Source organism: Equus quagga, chromosome 16 (genome assembly GCF_021613505.1).
Source record: "Equus quagga isolate Etosha38 chromosome 16, UCLA_HA_Equagga_1.0, whole genome shotgun sequence".
In the NCBI taxonomy this organism is placed as follows: Eukaryota; Metazoa; Chordata; class Mammalia; order Perissodactyla; family Equidae; genus Equus; species Equus quagga.
The window spans coordinates 63163801-63180074 of NC_060282.1; the positions used below are offsets into that span (position 1 = coordinate 63163801).

Sequence of the window (16274 nt, forward strand, 5' to 3'; positions counted from 1 at the left end):
GAAAAAACATAAAATCAGCACACCTTCAATGTTTAACCTTGATTTTTAAATTCCTAAAAGTCTAACTCATGGTTTTTCCATCATGGGGGCAGGGGCAGGGGGTGGAGAATAGGAGGAGTCCAAAGAACACTATCATAAAAACAGTGGTCATTTAGTAAACATTGATTATTTGTTGATAACTTTAATGTTGATTTTACTATTGTGACATGAATAGTACACGTAATGACTAGTGGAATAATCACATAATGAAAATAATCACTAGAAGTCAAATAAATCAAAAACTGTAGATAGAAATGAAATGCTTTTAAAACTTCTAACTATTTTTCAAATAGTTACTTATTTGCCTTATTTATGGAATATATACTTATGTGCAGAATTTTTGATATTTACAGATGTGGAGAGAAAGCTTGTTGTTTGCAGACTATTTATTCACTCACGAATACTTTACTTCCAATTTGCTAGCATCGTTCGTATATGCCTCTTCTTCTGAAACACATAGGAATTATATGTACATTCTCCCCTCACTTAAAAAAATTTGCCTTTGCTGATGAAATAAATGCAAATCATCTCACTGTATTTGATGTCTGTCCTCTTCTTATTAATTTCCCAAATTCATTAATATTTTAATCTAGCCTGGCTGCAAAACATCTAACTTAGAAACTGGGTTTGAAAGTGGTTCAGCTATGAACTGCTCAAAAAGAGTGCGGAAGTTTCCCTTTGAAAAATGCCGTTTTATACACAAAGACCACTGCAGCAACAACATTACTTCACGAGAAGCACAGGCAGAATATGGCTGCATTCAATTTGCATGCAGGTGGTGAACCTCTTAAGTGGTATTAAGGGATGAGCCAGGGTGGATTAATTTCCAGTCTTTGATATTCATTAACTCCAGCTTCAGAAAAAAATACAAGGAGATGACACAATTACCCTCCGAGCTTCACCCGTCAGCAGCAGCTTTACAATCTCAAGTTCATAATGCCATCCTAATTGATCGAAAAGGGGCATACACCTTCAGTAAGAGGTGAAAATATGGGATGAACTACTGCAATGACGGTATTTGACTTTGGGACAGTCAACCCCACTCTGGAAACACTTAGTAAAAGAGTCATCATTGTTTATTCTCTAAGCCACCTGTCAATAGCTAGCCCTCTATGGTTTTCAATAATTCTCTGCCAAGCAAAACACAATTTTGGCCTAAAGGTAATGGCGGCCAACATACACTGTCCATTTCATTCGAAGAAACTAGCATTTAGTTTCATCACTTTATTTCTATTTATAGATCACAAAACCTTTGACAGAGAGATCCTTAGTAAACTCTTCAGTAAACAGGAAAATTATCCCATTGGAAGGAAGAACAGAAGTTATCAAGCTGTCTCAAATCCCTTCTGGAACAAAGCGGCAAAAGGAAGAGATAGAAATAGATCATGAGGAAGAGGAATTTGCTTGCAGTATCTAAGAAGTAGCAATTACCGGCTTGATGTTTATTTACCTCTGGAGCTTCATATATTTCAGGGTCATGGTGTAAAGCTGCAGGAAAGATGGCTATTGAATCTCCCTTTCGCAGACAGTAGTCCCCAGTCTCTGAAGGTAGAGTCAAATCTTCTTCAACAAAACGCATGATGACAGAAAATGAGCATAGTCGTAAAACCTCAAGAATCGTGCTTTCTGAAGGAAAGATGCAAGCAACAGCTTATTAAAATATGACTTCTCCTGAAAGTGCTCTCGATTTGCCATAAAGCTCATTACCAATAGCTTTGATTGAAAAGGAAACTCTTTCCTCATCAGATCCATTGAACACCAAGAGGGAGCCAATGGTGGCTTTAGATGGCCAGACAGAGGAGGAGGTGCGTGAGACAGCTGTGGCCCGGCCCCAAGACAGCTTCGGGGCATTTCATAGACAGGAGGCAACAGTACTGCAATTGGGCAGAAAGTCATTAATTAGGATTTTTGTAGGAAAGAATGGTTTGCAAGAGAGGAATACTGTACTGTGGGTATATACATCAGACACTAAAACAGTACCCCAGTTAAAATACACCGCTGATGGGTTATTTCACCAAGCTTGGCAGCAGTGACGTCTTTAAAGCCAGGCTTAGGCATTTAATAACCACTTACGCAGTTAATAGTAAAGTAATTGTAGTAGTGCTTTCTGAGACAGCTTAACACTTAATTTCTTTTATGCTAGCTGTAAATAAAATGTGAGTCAGCATTTGCTGGAAAAATTTCAAAGGGAAAATACTTTTGTAGGATTCAGAAGAAAATCATATTTGCCTCAGCACCCAGGGAAAATAATGGCCACCATCATAATCTGGAAGATTCCAGAAGCTGAATGTCCTTGCTTTCCCAGTGGCCTTCACCTTTTGCTCCTAGCACGACAGATTTTATGGCTAATTTCCGGCAATTTATCCTGGCAGTTTGAGGAGGAATTCCTTTGGGAATAATATGCATAATTTGCATAAATCATTCTGATAGCATGCATATCAGCATGTAGCTCCTGTCTAGGTCTGCATCTCTGCCTTCATAATCAAAACTGACTATGTTTTCACCAGCGTGAATGGGTCCTAGAATATAAAGCTTGATTCTTTCTAATCAGCAATGTGAAAAAGAGCTCCAAATTGAGTGTTTTTCCCTCTTCACATGGTAACAAATGGTTGTGTTTATGGCTTGCAATTTAGAATCGCACACACATACATACATACACACAGCCCAGTTTCTTAGTGTTCAGCAAAGCTCTAAAACACAGAGTACCCAATTATTAGATTATAGAGGCGGACTGGTCAGTGAGCGCTTACATCAGCCAAAAAATAAAAACAAATGTGATTGCACTAAAATTTAAACCTACGCACAGCTTGCATAGGGATATCAAGCAGCTTTGGGTGCCTTCTCCCAGGAGGTTTTTCCCTAAGCACGCATTTGTCTAAAGAAATGAGGCTGCGGTCAGCTCTGTGTGGCCAGTGTGGTGATTCAATGTGACGTACAGTGAGGCTGTGCATATTCTTTTGGACTGCCTTCGTTATTATAATCAGGCAGAGTCAAATCGGTTTGTTGGTGATGAGGCCAGAAAAGAACTTTGGTTTTGGAACATGGACTCTACTGCAGATAGCCACAAGGCACCTGACACGACGGATTTCAGCTGGCAGGATACCAGCGACCAACATTTCTATGGTGAAAAGCGAGGGTCGGCTTTCCATGTACTGCTGCTGGCTCTGTTGGATCAACAACAGCACAGCATCATTTTAGCTTGTGGTGTGAAATGGTAGCTGACATATGTAGCAGTGCTGTTCACCCAACAAGTCCAGTAGGGGTGTGGGAAGAAGAAATACAAAAGCAAAATAATTGTGGGGTGGCTGCTGTGACAGGGCAGGCACTTAGCAGTCCGAATAACATGGTCACATCCGATTGGCTGACGTGCTCCCGGGAAGCATGGCAGCTTGCGCCCACTGCAGTATCACAAATGACAATTGGGCAAGCATATCTTATGCAGAAGTTAATCACAATAATGGAGCACAAAGTGTGGCTTAGCGGTCAGATCGTAAATGACAAATCTGTTTTACCTTCCAGTACCAGTTATGTGTGCAAGACGAGGTTGGCTCTTCCTCTGAGCGATCATGCCGATAATCATTAGATGACAAAAGTAATGAGTTGCATTATTATCAACAATGGAGAGTGGAGCTTCCGTGGCTCTGTGTTACAACCTACAGACACAAAAGCCAGCAGCTTTTTCCACCAGCCCCAGTAAGAATGCAGGCAGAGCTATACGTTGAGAAGAATGACAACTGCACAATAAAAAAATTGCAGCCTCTACTTGTAGTTGTCATAGTTGAGCAGACACCAGCCAGTGCCACTGACAGGCCAGCTGGGCCCTGGGAGGACTTCCATGCTGCACCAGGAGGTACACTAAATTATCCTGCACGGTAGAGCAACATCTGTTTCTGTGCTAGTGCCGAACAAACAAGGCAATTTAAAACATACCAAGGGATAACCAAGCAACAAATGAACACGACCCTCATTTTTTTCCCCCTTCTCACACACGAGGTGCTAAACTTCATTGTGCGAGCACTCCACGAAGGAGAGGCCAGGTTGGTATTTGATAAGGTGTTGTCAGAGAGATTTTACATATTTCCAAAACGGAAAGAAAAAGCTTATAGTATTGTTATTCTTAGAATCTTCCTTCCCCCCCTTCTATCTTTATTTCTTTTATACCAAAGCTAGCACTCAGTTCTCAATTCGCTCTAGAATTAAAAAAAAAAAAAAAACTTTCCATATACTTATAAATATTCAGTCTTTAAACCTAATTTGCTATACTTAGTTCACATGCCTTCAAGCATTTGTCTTCCAATTTCCACTGAATAAATGCGTACTAATGAGAACTAGAGCAAGCTGCTGAGGCAAAGCTGGGTGACTTGGGTCTGGCCTGCCACCAGCTTGTGATAGGCGGGCAAATTGAGTTAAAATGAAAAGTCTTGTCAGCTGAAATTCAACATGGTAGCCAAACAGCAAGCTGTCAATCATTCCAGCCAAAACAAGGGACGGCAGGTAATAAAAGGTCATTGTGATCATTAGTGCACTTGGCTTTCATATGCAAGTTAATTTTAATTAAACATGATCTCTATCTGTAAATGTTTTATAAAACTTATTGTGCATAATGGATTGTTAATTTATACTCACATTTAGCAGGTAATAGGGCCTTCTACTTATTAAATACATTGTAGAAAAATGGCCATCGAGAATGCAAATATTTGGGGGGTAATTTACACCACACACCGCAAGGTGCCAACAATTGCAATTGTGATTAAGATAAGGCTGCCTGTGTTTTATTAAGAACTGAGCTTCACCATCCAGTGTACACTAGGAAACTGAATTACGGATTTCCCACAATCAACTTACAATTCAGAGCTTGCACTACCTTCTTCACCTGGCTAGGGAAGATTTGTTTCTCTTTTCACGAGATAAAAATACTCTGATTAAGTATCCTGTCTAAAGCAAAAAGCTGGGGAGTGAGTTGAGCCAAGATGCCTTACAATGTAACTGTGAAGGGAAATGGCAAATGAAAGGAAATACTGGTAGAAAAAGACATATACACTTTCGCTTTTGCTCTCAGATCTCAATTCTGGCTGTAATAATTGACAGATGATTCTCATTTGCAGATTTAAAGCACTGAAGCAGTTTATGACAATCAATAATGCATGTTACAATGCAAACACAAATAAGCACATCCAAGTTTCTGCCTCACACTTAGGCCATGTCTGTATATGTGGAATGAATACACTGTGACATGGCCAGGCTGTTAATTTGGGTCATCTTAATGATTGGTGCAGACTGTCATACCATCTGATTAGTCATGGTGATCAGTGGATAGCAGGGATGGCTGGAGTGAAATGAACAGCCTGGCCCTGCTGCAGTCTCCTGGGGCTGAACACTAGGGTGATCTTAAAAAGAAGGTGGATGAGAAAGGGGGACAAGGGGATCTGGAGGTAGTACTTTCTAGAAGGTATGAGGAAATGGAATGAGGCTCCAGATGTGGGTGTGCGATTTTACATAACTGCCTTCAAAATAAGTGAAAAGGTAAGTGAGAAACTTAAATAATCAGATAATTTGAAGCAAAGTAATTTTTGGCTCAACAGTTGTATATTTTAAGTAAAGTTAAAAATAGATCTGAATTGGTACAAATGCCTACTTTCAGTCTGCATTGCAGACATGGCCTTTGGTTTACTGATCAAACATAGATATGCAAATTCAACATTCAATAAATGTTTATTAAGGTCCTACTTGGCTCAGGCCACTAGGCCAATGCTGCTGGTGGAAAAAGAGAACACGGCATATGGGTCTGGCCTTCATGGACACTGCAATGTAGGTAGTTCAAAGTTGGAAGGTACCTATAAGCAGGAATGCTCCCCAAGACCCTAGTGAAGACACTGTACAATTTCTGATTAGATGACTACAATGATGGCATTCAGAGGGCCCATTTTACTAAAAAGTTATTTTTCATATTGAGCTTTCTCCGTCTAATTTCTACCCTTTAGAAAACACAAAGGCAAAAAGGATTCTAATCCTTCTTCGACATAACAGCCCTTTAAAAATATTCAAAGACAACTACCATGTCATTTTAAAATTGTATGTCAGAGATGATGTGGCCTTCAGTCTTTTGACATCCCGGATGAATTCAATTAGTCAATGTGCCTTTTCAAATGAGGCAGAACTCGGTGTGCTATTGCAGTTGGCAAAGTAGAGAGGAATTACCTTCTCTGTCTTGGATACTATACTTCTACCAATGTTTTGCAGGAAGCAGATGAACAACAGATTTTTGAAATCATATCACCATTGACTTATTTTAAGCTTCCTCATATCCCAGTCGTTATCAGCTCTGGCTGCCCATTAGAATCACCTGAGACGGTTTAAAAACTTAAATACTCCACCCCAGACCAATGGAGTCGGAAGCATTGTATTAACTAAAACCTTTAAATTAGTAGTTTGACCCTTGGCTGCACATTAGAATCACCTGGGGAGCTTTTAAAGCCATCAGCCTCCACCCTAGACCAATGAAATCGGAACCTCTGGGGCTGGGACCAGGTGTGAATAGTTTTTAAAGCTACCCAGATGATTCCCATGGGCAATCAATGTGGCGAGCCACTGCTTGAAACCCTTTTCTGCTAAGCCTCACATTTCCTTATCCTGTTCTTATACAGTTGACTTCTAGCCCAAAGTACAATAATTTGCATTCTCATTAAATTTCCCTTTTGATCCTTTCACCTCCCATTTGCAGCATTCATTATATTATCTTACCCTCTTAGCTTTGTGCCGAGCTGAAAATTTGATAAACATCCAAATCCATATTTTTCACTTCTAATCAATGTTTCCTTATATTTCGTATAAAAAGCTCGCTACCTGATTTCCTGTGTACCCCCTTGTGGAAAATGCCTCTACCCCCTCCTCCAGTTAGAAGTTTCTGACATGAAGTAGAATTTATACCTCCTGTACATCCCCATTGGAACAGAGGATTTTGTTAAACTTTACTATTGTTGTCTAAATGATGTACACTTTGAATTTTTCAAATACACAATTATTTTATAATAGTGAATGAGCTTTTTCAAAATAACACCCACAACTGTGACAAATATACCACACTAAGATGTTGACAACAAGGGAAACTGTGTGTGTGGGGTGGTATCTGGGAACTCTATTATCTTTGTAACTTTTCTGTAAATCAAAAACTATTCCAACATGAAAAGTTTACTTTTAAGAAACACCCACACAAATCTAATGTAAACCTCTAGTCTCATCCTCACCCTCAAACCCAACTGCATTTAAGAATTAGTGATACAGATCCTTGCAAAAAACAGTGGTCAAGGTCACCGGTCTGTTTTTAGAGTATTTTGCCCTGAGGTGACAGTGTTTATGGGTTAGCGTTGAAGTTAGACAGACCCGGCATCAATTTCTGGCGCTGCCACTACCTAGTTGTATGATATACGTTGGTTAACTAATCTTTCTAAGCTTGTTACCCAATAACTAAATGAAGATGATGATACTTGAGGATTAAATAACATACGTAAAGCAGGTAGCACAGTGTCTGCCACATAGTAAAAGAATAATTATTAATATTGTCACTTATAACGCTTCATCCTGAAATTAAAAATACAGTTAACCCCATCATCCTCTAGGCCACACTGTCTGGTCTCATCCGTGTGCATATCATAGCGGGCTTTGATGAATTGAGATACAAAGGAGTCCTCTCCCTGGTCAGTTGGGACAATGAAAAAGTCCTCCAAGGATTCTTGTATCAGACAGGTATGAGGGAGAAAGTTCGGGTGTGACCAGAAAACCCAAATTAAAGTCCTGCCTCTCTCCTTTACCTCCATGACTTCAGGCAAGTTATTTAGCACCCTGAGTATTTTCTTGTCTGTAAAAGAAATGACAAAATCATAGCTACCCCAGTCGCCAGTATCTTGGTGAAGATCACATGACACAATGGAAGTCCATAAAATTGCTTTGAAATACTGAAATCATTAATGTATTTAACATGAACTACACCTAATAATCATTATTAATTGTTATTAAAGATTCTATATTTTTTCAAACTGATCATCCATTTCTGTTTCTTTCCCCATCCTATAATTACTCCCAAACAGTGGGCTTAGAAATCTTACAGAATTTTGCTAGAGAATCACCACAAGCTCATAATTCTAGAGTTATTATAAGATAGCATCTCCTCCTTTTAAAAAAGTATTACAAATTTTGCCGAGCTCTGGTTTTATAGCATCTCCTTTTATTCCATTACCCCACACTTAGGCCATATTAGCAACTTTCCTCATTTTCAGGCCAGGTAATTGAACAGAATCAGGTGCCTGCAATTCACTTGAGCAGTTCAGGAGTTATAATCCACTTGCCTTACCTTCTTCTTACTTAGAGTACATTTGCTCTTTTCACGCACGTGTGATACACAGAGAGCAACTCCTGTGGGGTAAGGTAGACTTGAGTTTGATACCAGCTTGGTTCACAAATAATTGAAAATGAAGAAAACAATATAAACATCATAGGGATGGCATTGAGGTTAAATATCTTTTTGGTGACAACAACAAATAACATTTATTGAATCCATACTTTTTAAGTTATTTACATGGATTATTCAGGGAAACCTTGAGGTAGGAAGTGGTACTCAGTGAGATTATTTTCCATCCATTTATCAAAATTTCAACTTTGAGAGCTTCCTCTCCTTGCATTATCTTTTTTCTTATCTTCTCTAAGAATCATCTTTTTTCCTTTTTTTCTCCTATATTAGAAACCTGTAGTTCGAAATCCTACCTCCACTCCAAGTTTTTCTTTCTGGGAAAACTGAAAAATTCTAAGTTTTCTCCCAGTATTCTTAAACTTCTGTTCTATCAACAACTCTTCCTATTGAGATTTAGGCCCCAAGTAACAGTTATCTGAACCTCACTGTATTTACTAAATTATTTTAAATTTAATTGTAGAGAGATCTGCACTAATAGATATAAAATTTTAGTGAGGTCATGATAAGTAGAATCCTTATAATAAGTTACATAAATATATAAAAATATAAAGGTATGTTTTTCTTTATCTAAAAGAAAAAGGTAGAACAGTTTTAAAGAAAGATTCTCAAGAGCATTGGAAAAGAGCATAAATCTATCACCACCTCTTACAACAGACAATTGCTTTGAATTACTCAAACAGGCTTGATATTTAAAAGCCCAATCTATGTTACACATTTTAACTTCTGCTGACATTAAGTGTTTATTTATGTCAGAGGAAATTTGATACACGAGAGGCCTACAGGACGGAGCTACACATGTCAATAATATATGCACAATGATTCGCATCACGATAGGCCTATGACCCACTGAGCTCTGTCTTTATGATCACTCTAAACAACAGAAATCATTTTTGGTCAGGAATAAGACTCTCGTTTCTATGGCATTCTAACGTCCCTTTTCAACCTTGCTTTATAATCAACGTAGGCTGACATGCAAAATCTCTTAAGAAAAAAAGTCTTTCCCTTTGCTATACTATCAAAATTCTCCTTCCTGGTTAAAAAAAAAATGCAGCATTCATTTCATCCTTGTGATCCTTTTTCTTACAATAAAAATTCAAGATATCTTCTTTTTAAAAAAGAAATTGTACTTAGAATACATAAAACTCTTTCCTTAAGGAGATGACAAGGGGAAGCACACCTCTCAGACCGTGCGGTACAGCGCTTCATTCTGTAAATCTCGCCTCTGTGCATATAGTTCATACTCTTTCGATAGAGAGAAATACTCATGATTGAGCTATGACTAGACGCAGAAGTTACCTGTTGTGTAACTGGTTCACATAAAAATTTGCTTCAATCTGCACAAAACTATCTCGCGAAAGAAAAAATGCACACTGTTTTCTAGCAGCTTAAGTTCTCGTAACGAACAACAGTGGCCTCTGCTGGTAACCGAGGTCGTGATGAACAGAGGTCCACCTTCTAGACTGCTGAAGGCACTGCCTTTATCTACACTCACTGGTATCGGTTGTTGTTGTTCATTTGTTGATGAGAGGTAGGCTGTAAATTCATGAGGGCTCCCAGGATGAAATTCTTAGCTCTAGCTATGTAGTTAAATGGACTCGCATCATGGTTCTGGAACTTGCCATTTCTTCTGATCAAATAAATTTAAACTTTTCTGCTTTAATACCACAGTTTTAAGATGACTTTTTCTTTCAATAATGAGAAGTTGAGAGTAAAAAGAGAGTTGATGAATTTCAACTAAATTTTTAAGAGTAATAACTGTGTACAGAATACAAAAATATATCCCTTGAAGTTAATTGGTTTACTTCCTTGTAAATATCATCTGATTCATAAAATGCAATTGAAATGACTTGAATATATGGGAAATGAAATCTTGATCTTCATAGAAACCATAAGGTACACAGAAAACACTGTGTATCTATGTGAAGGCAACCACCCAGCACTTTCAGTAACTTTTGGGCATTTGTTCCCTAATAATTCTGAAAAGAAAAATAAAATAATCTTTGTATTGTAATAATGTTGGGAGTATTTTCTTTCCCCAAGCGAACATAAAATTACTTTGAAAATGTATGCTAAAAACAGCAAACTACCAAGTGATATATTTTTCCTAACTGACTGAACAAGCTAGCCAGCTGCCAGTACAAGGCAAGCTTCCTTCCAGTGCCTCTGATGGGTCTTAACCTAACCAGTGGCAACGGTCTCTAGAACACTTGGGCTATTCTTCTTAACGACAGCTGGTGGTCAACACTGATCAAGACCAGTAGGGTCTTTGCTCCCAGAAGTTCCCATCAAAAGACCTGGAACATATTTAAAAGATAAAAAATGGAGGCCAACATGGGCTAAAATACTTGTCTACTTTGTCAAAGGAGTGAAGCAACAGAGACATATAAAGACTTACTCCTATATTTGTCTAAAAGAACCTGGAATATTGTATAATAAAGGATATCACAGGATGAAATACAGAAAGAGCATCATTGATATGGAATTTAACTTTGGGAATTAAAATTCATTCACATAATGATAGTGGTCTTATCAAAACTAGTAAAGGAGAATGCAATCTGCTGTCATCAAAAGCTCATGTCACATACAGGCCTATGTAGAAATAGAAAAACAACTTAGTCACTCCTGACCTCAAACATATTTAAAATAGTGACCATGCATAGTTCATGAGTCAGTGAATATTTTATAAAATATAGACATTTCGCATGGAGTAATTTGTAGTTGTTGCTTCTTTACCCTCCCTCCCTTCTCTTTCTTCTTTTTTCTTCCCCCCGTTTTTTTCTGAGTGTGTTTAAATCAGGAACTTCCAGCGGAAATCACTTTTACTACATTTTTGAGAATCATACACTCCACGCTGTATAAAATATCCGATTCTCTGCCTGAAAATATAGACACCATCTTAGGGAAGAATAAATACATTTTGCACACAAGTTGCCTTTCTGAAATACTTTCTTTTTCAATCCCCAAATACCTTTCTTGTCAAGATAGTGCAGCAGTGTTTGGAAAGCATTCACATGCCAGCAGATGCTCGGAATCAAATGACTTAATAGGCATAAACTTTTTTTCAAATAATTGCAAAGCTTTGGTTTAGCCTTTTGCATACCTTGCATAGTTAATTACCTAGGCCTTAATGTTTACATGCAATGAGAGTATCTACAGCTATAAACTACATAATTTATAATTGATGTAAATGGGTGTTATTATGTCAATTAGACAGCTGTGTCCTCCACCTCTTGGTAAACAGCTTTGAGTGATAAACTGAGTTTGCAGAGAGGTACCTTCTTTTCTTCATAACAGATAAAAATAAATTACCTAGGTAGACCAGGCTGTCCAATTGTTCTCTGGTGAGGTGGATGGAAAATCCAGACCCTTTCTTTTGACCTGTTGACTGCAGCAAATGGTCAATTTCGTCACGCAGCACTGCCATAGCTTCTGGGTGCCGTAGAAGGTAATACATCGCCCAGAACATAGTTGGAATAGTGTTTGTCACAGAGGCCCAGAGAAAGCCAAAATGATGTGCTGGGAGAAAATAAGTGAAAAGGAAGATTAATAGCGTTTATTACACTGATTAGATTTGCAGTGTGCTAATTAAAAGATGTTAGGACACAGACCCAGCCAAGGATCAGTGCATGCTAATGAGGACCAATAGGCTTCTGAAGTCTAATTTTCTGCTTAATGAGAATAGTTTAAAATGTAATGTGTGTGGGGGGGTCGTGAGGTGGGGGATGAGATAAGAGGAGTAAATGCAGCTTAGTTATACTCGTTCTCATTATCACCATTAAGTATCTTGTTTTACTACCTCAGCAAAAAAAAAAAAAAAATCAATTATCACAGAGGGTTGTTTCAGAGTAAAACATTTTATCATTAGTCAATTAGAAAGAGCATAAAAATTTTCAAGGTCGCCATTTTGTCTTTTTATTTCAAAGGTCTATTGTAAATTATTTTATTTTAGACAAGCAATCATTCAGAAGTTTCTTACCTCCTATTTCAAAGTCCTTGGGCATATAGTATTTCTCCAGGATATCTTGCCTCATTTGAACAACTTCTGACCATCCTCGTATCTTAGCTAAGTTTTCTGATGTCAAGAGTTTTATAAGTTTCTTTCGAATAGACTTGACGTTTCCTAGAAGTTCAATGGGTATGTCTGATGCTAAATACGGGAATTTGTCATCAAATTTTAACATATCTTCTCTTAGCTCAGTAATAAATTTTTTCCTATCTCCAGCAAGAAGTTTTCCATGTATGGTTGTAAATGTGATCTCAAATATTACTGAGCTGCAGAATGTCAACAGGCATGCCATCTCCCAATTTGTGGTTTTTAATAGTTGGGGTTCAAAAACTTGTTTTAGATTCTGCATCATGTTTTCCATGAGTACGTCCAAAGATTTCCCTCTTAAACATTGATAGCAGACATGAAGCTCATTATTCAGGTCATCATTGGTTACCAACTTTTTGATGGAAAATGCTTTCACTGTTATTTTATTACTAAATATTCGAAAGCTTAATTTGTGATTTTTCATCACTAACTGGAACTGGAAAGGGTCCAGGATAAACGTTATGTACTTTCCTAAAAGAAATAAATGAGAATATGAGCTTATTTGGTAGCAAAAACAAAACAAACCCTTGAAATCTGAAAATATTTTAATCAAAATTAGAAAGAACTTAATAACTAACATCTAGAAAGGTGCAAAGTTTAATAAAAATCCATTTCATTCAAAGGTCCACTACATGTTTCCTTTTAAAATGGAAGATGGTAGGAAAAACTCTAGAAGCTTGAAGTTAAATATTCTGAAATTCATAATGACTCAAAAAAAATTACTGTTCAAATTTTTATTTTAACTAAGTACCTAAATATTTAAATTATCCTTTAAATATTCTTAGAATCCCTTGACTTAAAAAATTATCATATTTTTCCCCAACAATATAAACAGAAAACAAACAAATAAATCAAATTGGTAAGATGACATTACATTACTAATTATTTATACTTCATGAAGAGCTTTTTCATACTTGGTATCATGTTAGCTTTGGTTGGATACAATAATTTGAACTCAAATAAATGAATATGTGGTATGAAGCAGGTAGTCACAAATGAATGTCTAATTAAACACTAACAGTAAATCACAAATGCCAGCATTTTCATTTTTATAGATGAAAAGATAGTGGCTCAGGAGATTCAGTAACATGTCCAAGGTCACATCCTGATTTGTGACTGAGACAGGATCCCAATTCCAATTCCATTCATGCAATCATCCATTCATTCAGGCATACATTCAAAATTTATTGAGATCCAGATACTTGGCTGGAGATTTTTACTCTTGAGATATAAAGATGTGAAGAAATCATTGTAGCATTATGGATAGCGATAAAGAAGAGATGTGAACACATGTAAGTGAAGCAGAAAGTGGAATCTGCTTCAGTCAGCCTGGAGTTATCAGCAAGAGCTCTTTGAGGTGGTGACCTTTTTTTCATATATGAGTGTTGTCCAACCTTACCTAACTAAAAGACTTAGGATGCTGGTTAAAAATACAGATTCCTGCCTGATTCTGATTCATAAGGCTTAGAGGTGGGACCTAAAATCTCTATTTTTGAAAAGGGCTTCAAGTGATTCTTTTAAGAAGGCACAATGAGGAACACAGCCATACTATGATCTGTCAAAATTGGTAGGCTTTGGAGAGTTTCTAGCCCCACCCCCCCACCAGCATTCATCAGTTGAGAAGGCTGCAGAAAGTCAAGAGAGGTTAATGGCCAAGGTCATGCCGCCATTTTTAGTGCCACAGCCTCAACAAGAAGTCACTCCCTGTACACTGTTCTTTTCCTTACACAGTACTGATTTCTTCTCAGGAGAGTGCTGGTTTAAGACTTCTAATTAGAAGTATTACACAGAAAGTGTTCAATAATCACATCTAATAAGCCTTTCCTTTTCAAGAACACACATGAAATTGAGACGTTCCCACAAATTTTAATGCCTATTTGTTGTCTCTAGAAAACAATAAATAATTAGACATTAAAGTTTATAGGATCATCTACACTTTCCTCTTCACCTCATCATTCTTGTGTGTGTGTGTGTATGTACGTATGTGTGCGTAGCTTTCTTAGATGAACAACTTCTTGCTTGTTATTTATGGTAACTCAGCATCACAAATTAAATTCGATGTGGTACAAGATTTAGGATAATTTTTTGAATTTAATTTTTAGAATATTTTGAATAATTTCAACCGAATCCTAGAAACAGGATTAATGTTTTTTGGTTTTACAATTTTAAAACATAATTTAAGTTTTTAATATCCATAAATATACATGTGCTATGATTTAAAAAAAAATAAATCGTATGACTTGAATTTTATTCACTCTACTTCTCCTTGATTTATTTAATAAGGCTGGCCAACCTAGGAATGACGGTAAAGCTGGAAGTGGCTACTCATTCTGGTCTGATCCCAAAGCTGCATCTACAAAGTAAACTGGATTTTTTTTTTCCCTGGGGAAAGTAAAAGGACTCAACTGGATTTGGGCATATTTTGTGACACCTGCTTTGCCATAGGAGCTTAATTAAATAAAATTGCTAGCATCTGCCTGACAAATAATTGAAAAAAAGAGTCAATTCTTTTATTTTGCAAAAGATATAATTTTAGGCAAAGCTGTGTATTTTCACAGGTGGTGATTCATCCTTTCCTTCGTCTACTAAAGAATTTTGCTACATAGCTTTAGGGTTATTTTAAGCTAATCATTAAAACTTGGAGAATATATAAAAGGTTCAGTTTGTAAAACACAATTTTTAGAGGATATTTTGAATTTTTTCCTACCAATTTTCTACACTCCTCAAAATCTAAGTGCAAAGACAAAACTATATTGAGCCATGACAGCATCAGCTACTGGCCATCGGCCTCCTAAAGAAGAGGCTGCATGCATGTTAGAGTTTTTGTCTACAATTCATTGCAAATAACCATATATTCCCTCCACCTGTCTTTCTTTATCTCTTCTTAACGGTCAGGCTACGGGAAGAAATGATGAGGTTAATTTCAAAGAAAAGCAATAAAAGCTAAATGTGGAAAAACTGGTTTTGCTTGACATTTTTTTTTTTAATAAGCAGTTGTTGCATAGAAATGATTTTAAATCATTACTGCTTTGTTGAAAGCAATTTGTTTGTAGATAACATTCCCATTCTTTTCAAGGCTCTTTACATTGCAGGACCCGGATTTTCTCTTTCTCGTTCTTGTTTCAATTTTCTTCAACATCAAGGCGTTGTGTTTTACCTACTACCTCTCTGCCTAAGATGTGGATTGCTTTAAAAGTAGATATTTTGATTTTCTGGATTTTACTTTTCAAGTGGGTTTGGAAGTACTAATAACCCTGGAGATGTTAGCTGGCTTTCCAACTTTTAATCTTCAGTATAAACAATTTAAGCTAAGTTTTCCAAAATTAATATTAATTTAAACCATCTGTCCACCATCTGCTAATGTGAGATGCAAAACCAGAGTTTCTTTGTAATCTTTAATCAGACAGGAAAACACATATACATTCATAAAATGAATTTAAATTTCTTAACAAAGGAAATCTGAAAAGTTATTCTGAACGCCATGTATTCTTGGAGGAAAATTAACTTTTGCTCCAGTGTGGTTTTATGTCAATGAAGGCCAAGTGTCAATGGGCAAGTTGCCTAGTTCAGAAAGATCACAGGTAGAAACAATATCCTCTGGCATGTTTTCAAAAGAGAGAAGAATGCTGTCAGCAGTTGACATGAAATATTGATTTAAAGAATTTCAGTTTGCATTTG

General features: G+C 37.0%; 1 protein-coding gene across 2 annotated transcripts in view; it reads right to left on the bottom strand.

The window, feature by feature from the left end:
- Positions 1-16274, bottom strand: part of LOC124227983 (cytochrome P450 7B1) — a 175282-nt gene that overhangs the window by 11780 nt on the left and 147228 nt on the right. For both annotated transcript variants that reach the window (XM_046642164.1, XM_046642166.1), the window contains exons 3-5: positions 12480-13067; positions 11813-12019; positions 1490-1665 (exon numbers count right to left, since the gene is read on the bottom strand). In XM_046642164.1, coding sequence (XP_046498120.1) covers positions 1490-1665; positions 11813-12019; positions 12480-13067 — 971 coding nt within the window. The remainder of the gene's footprint in view (positions 1-1489; positions 1666-11812; positions 12020-12479; positions 13068-16274) is intronic.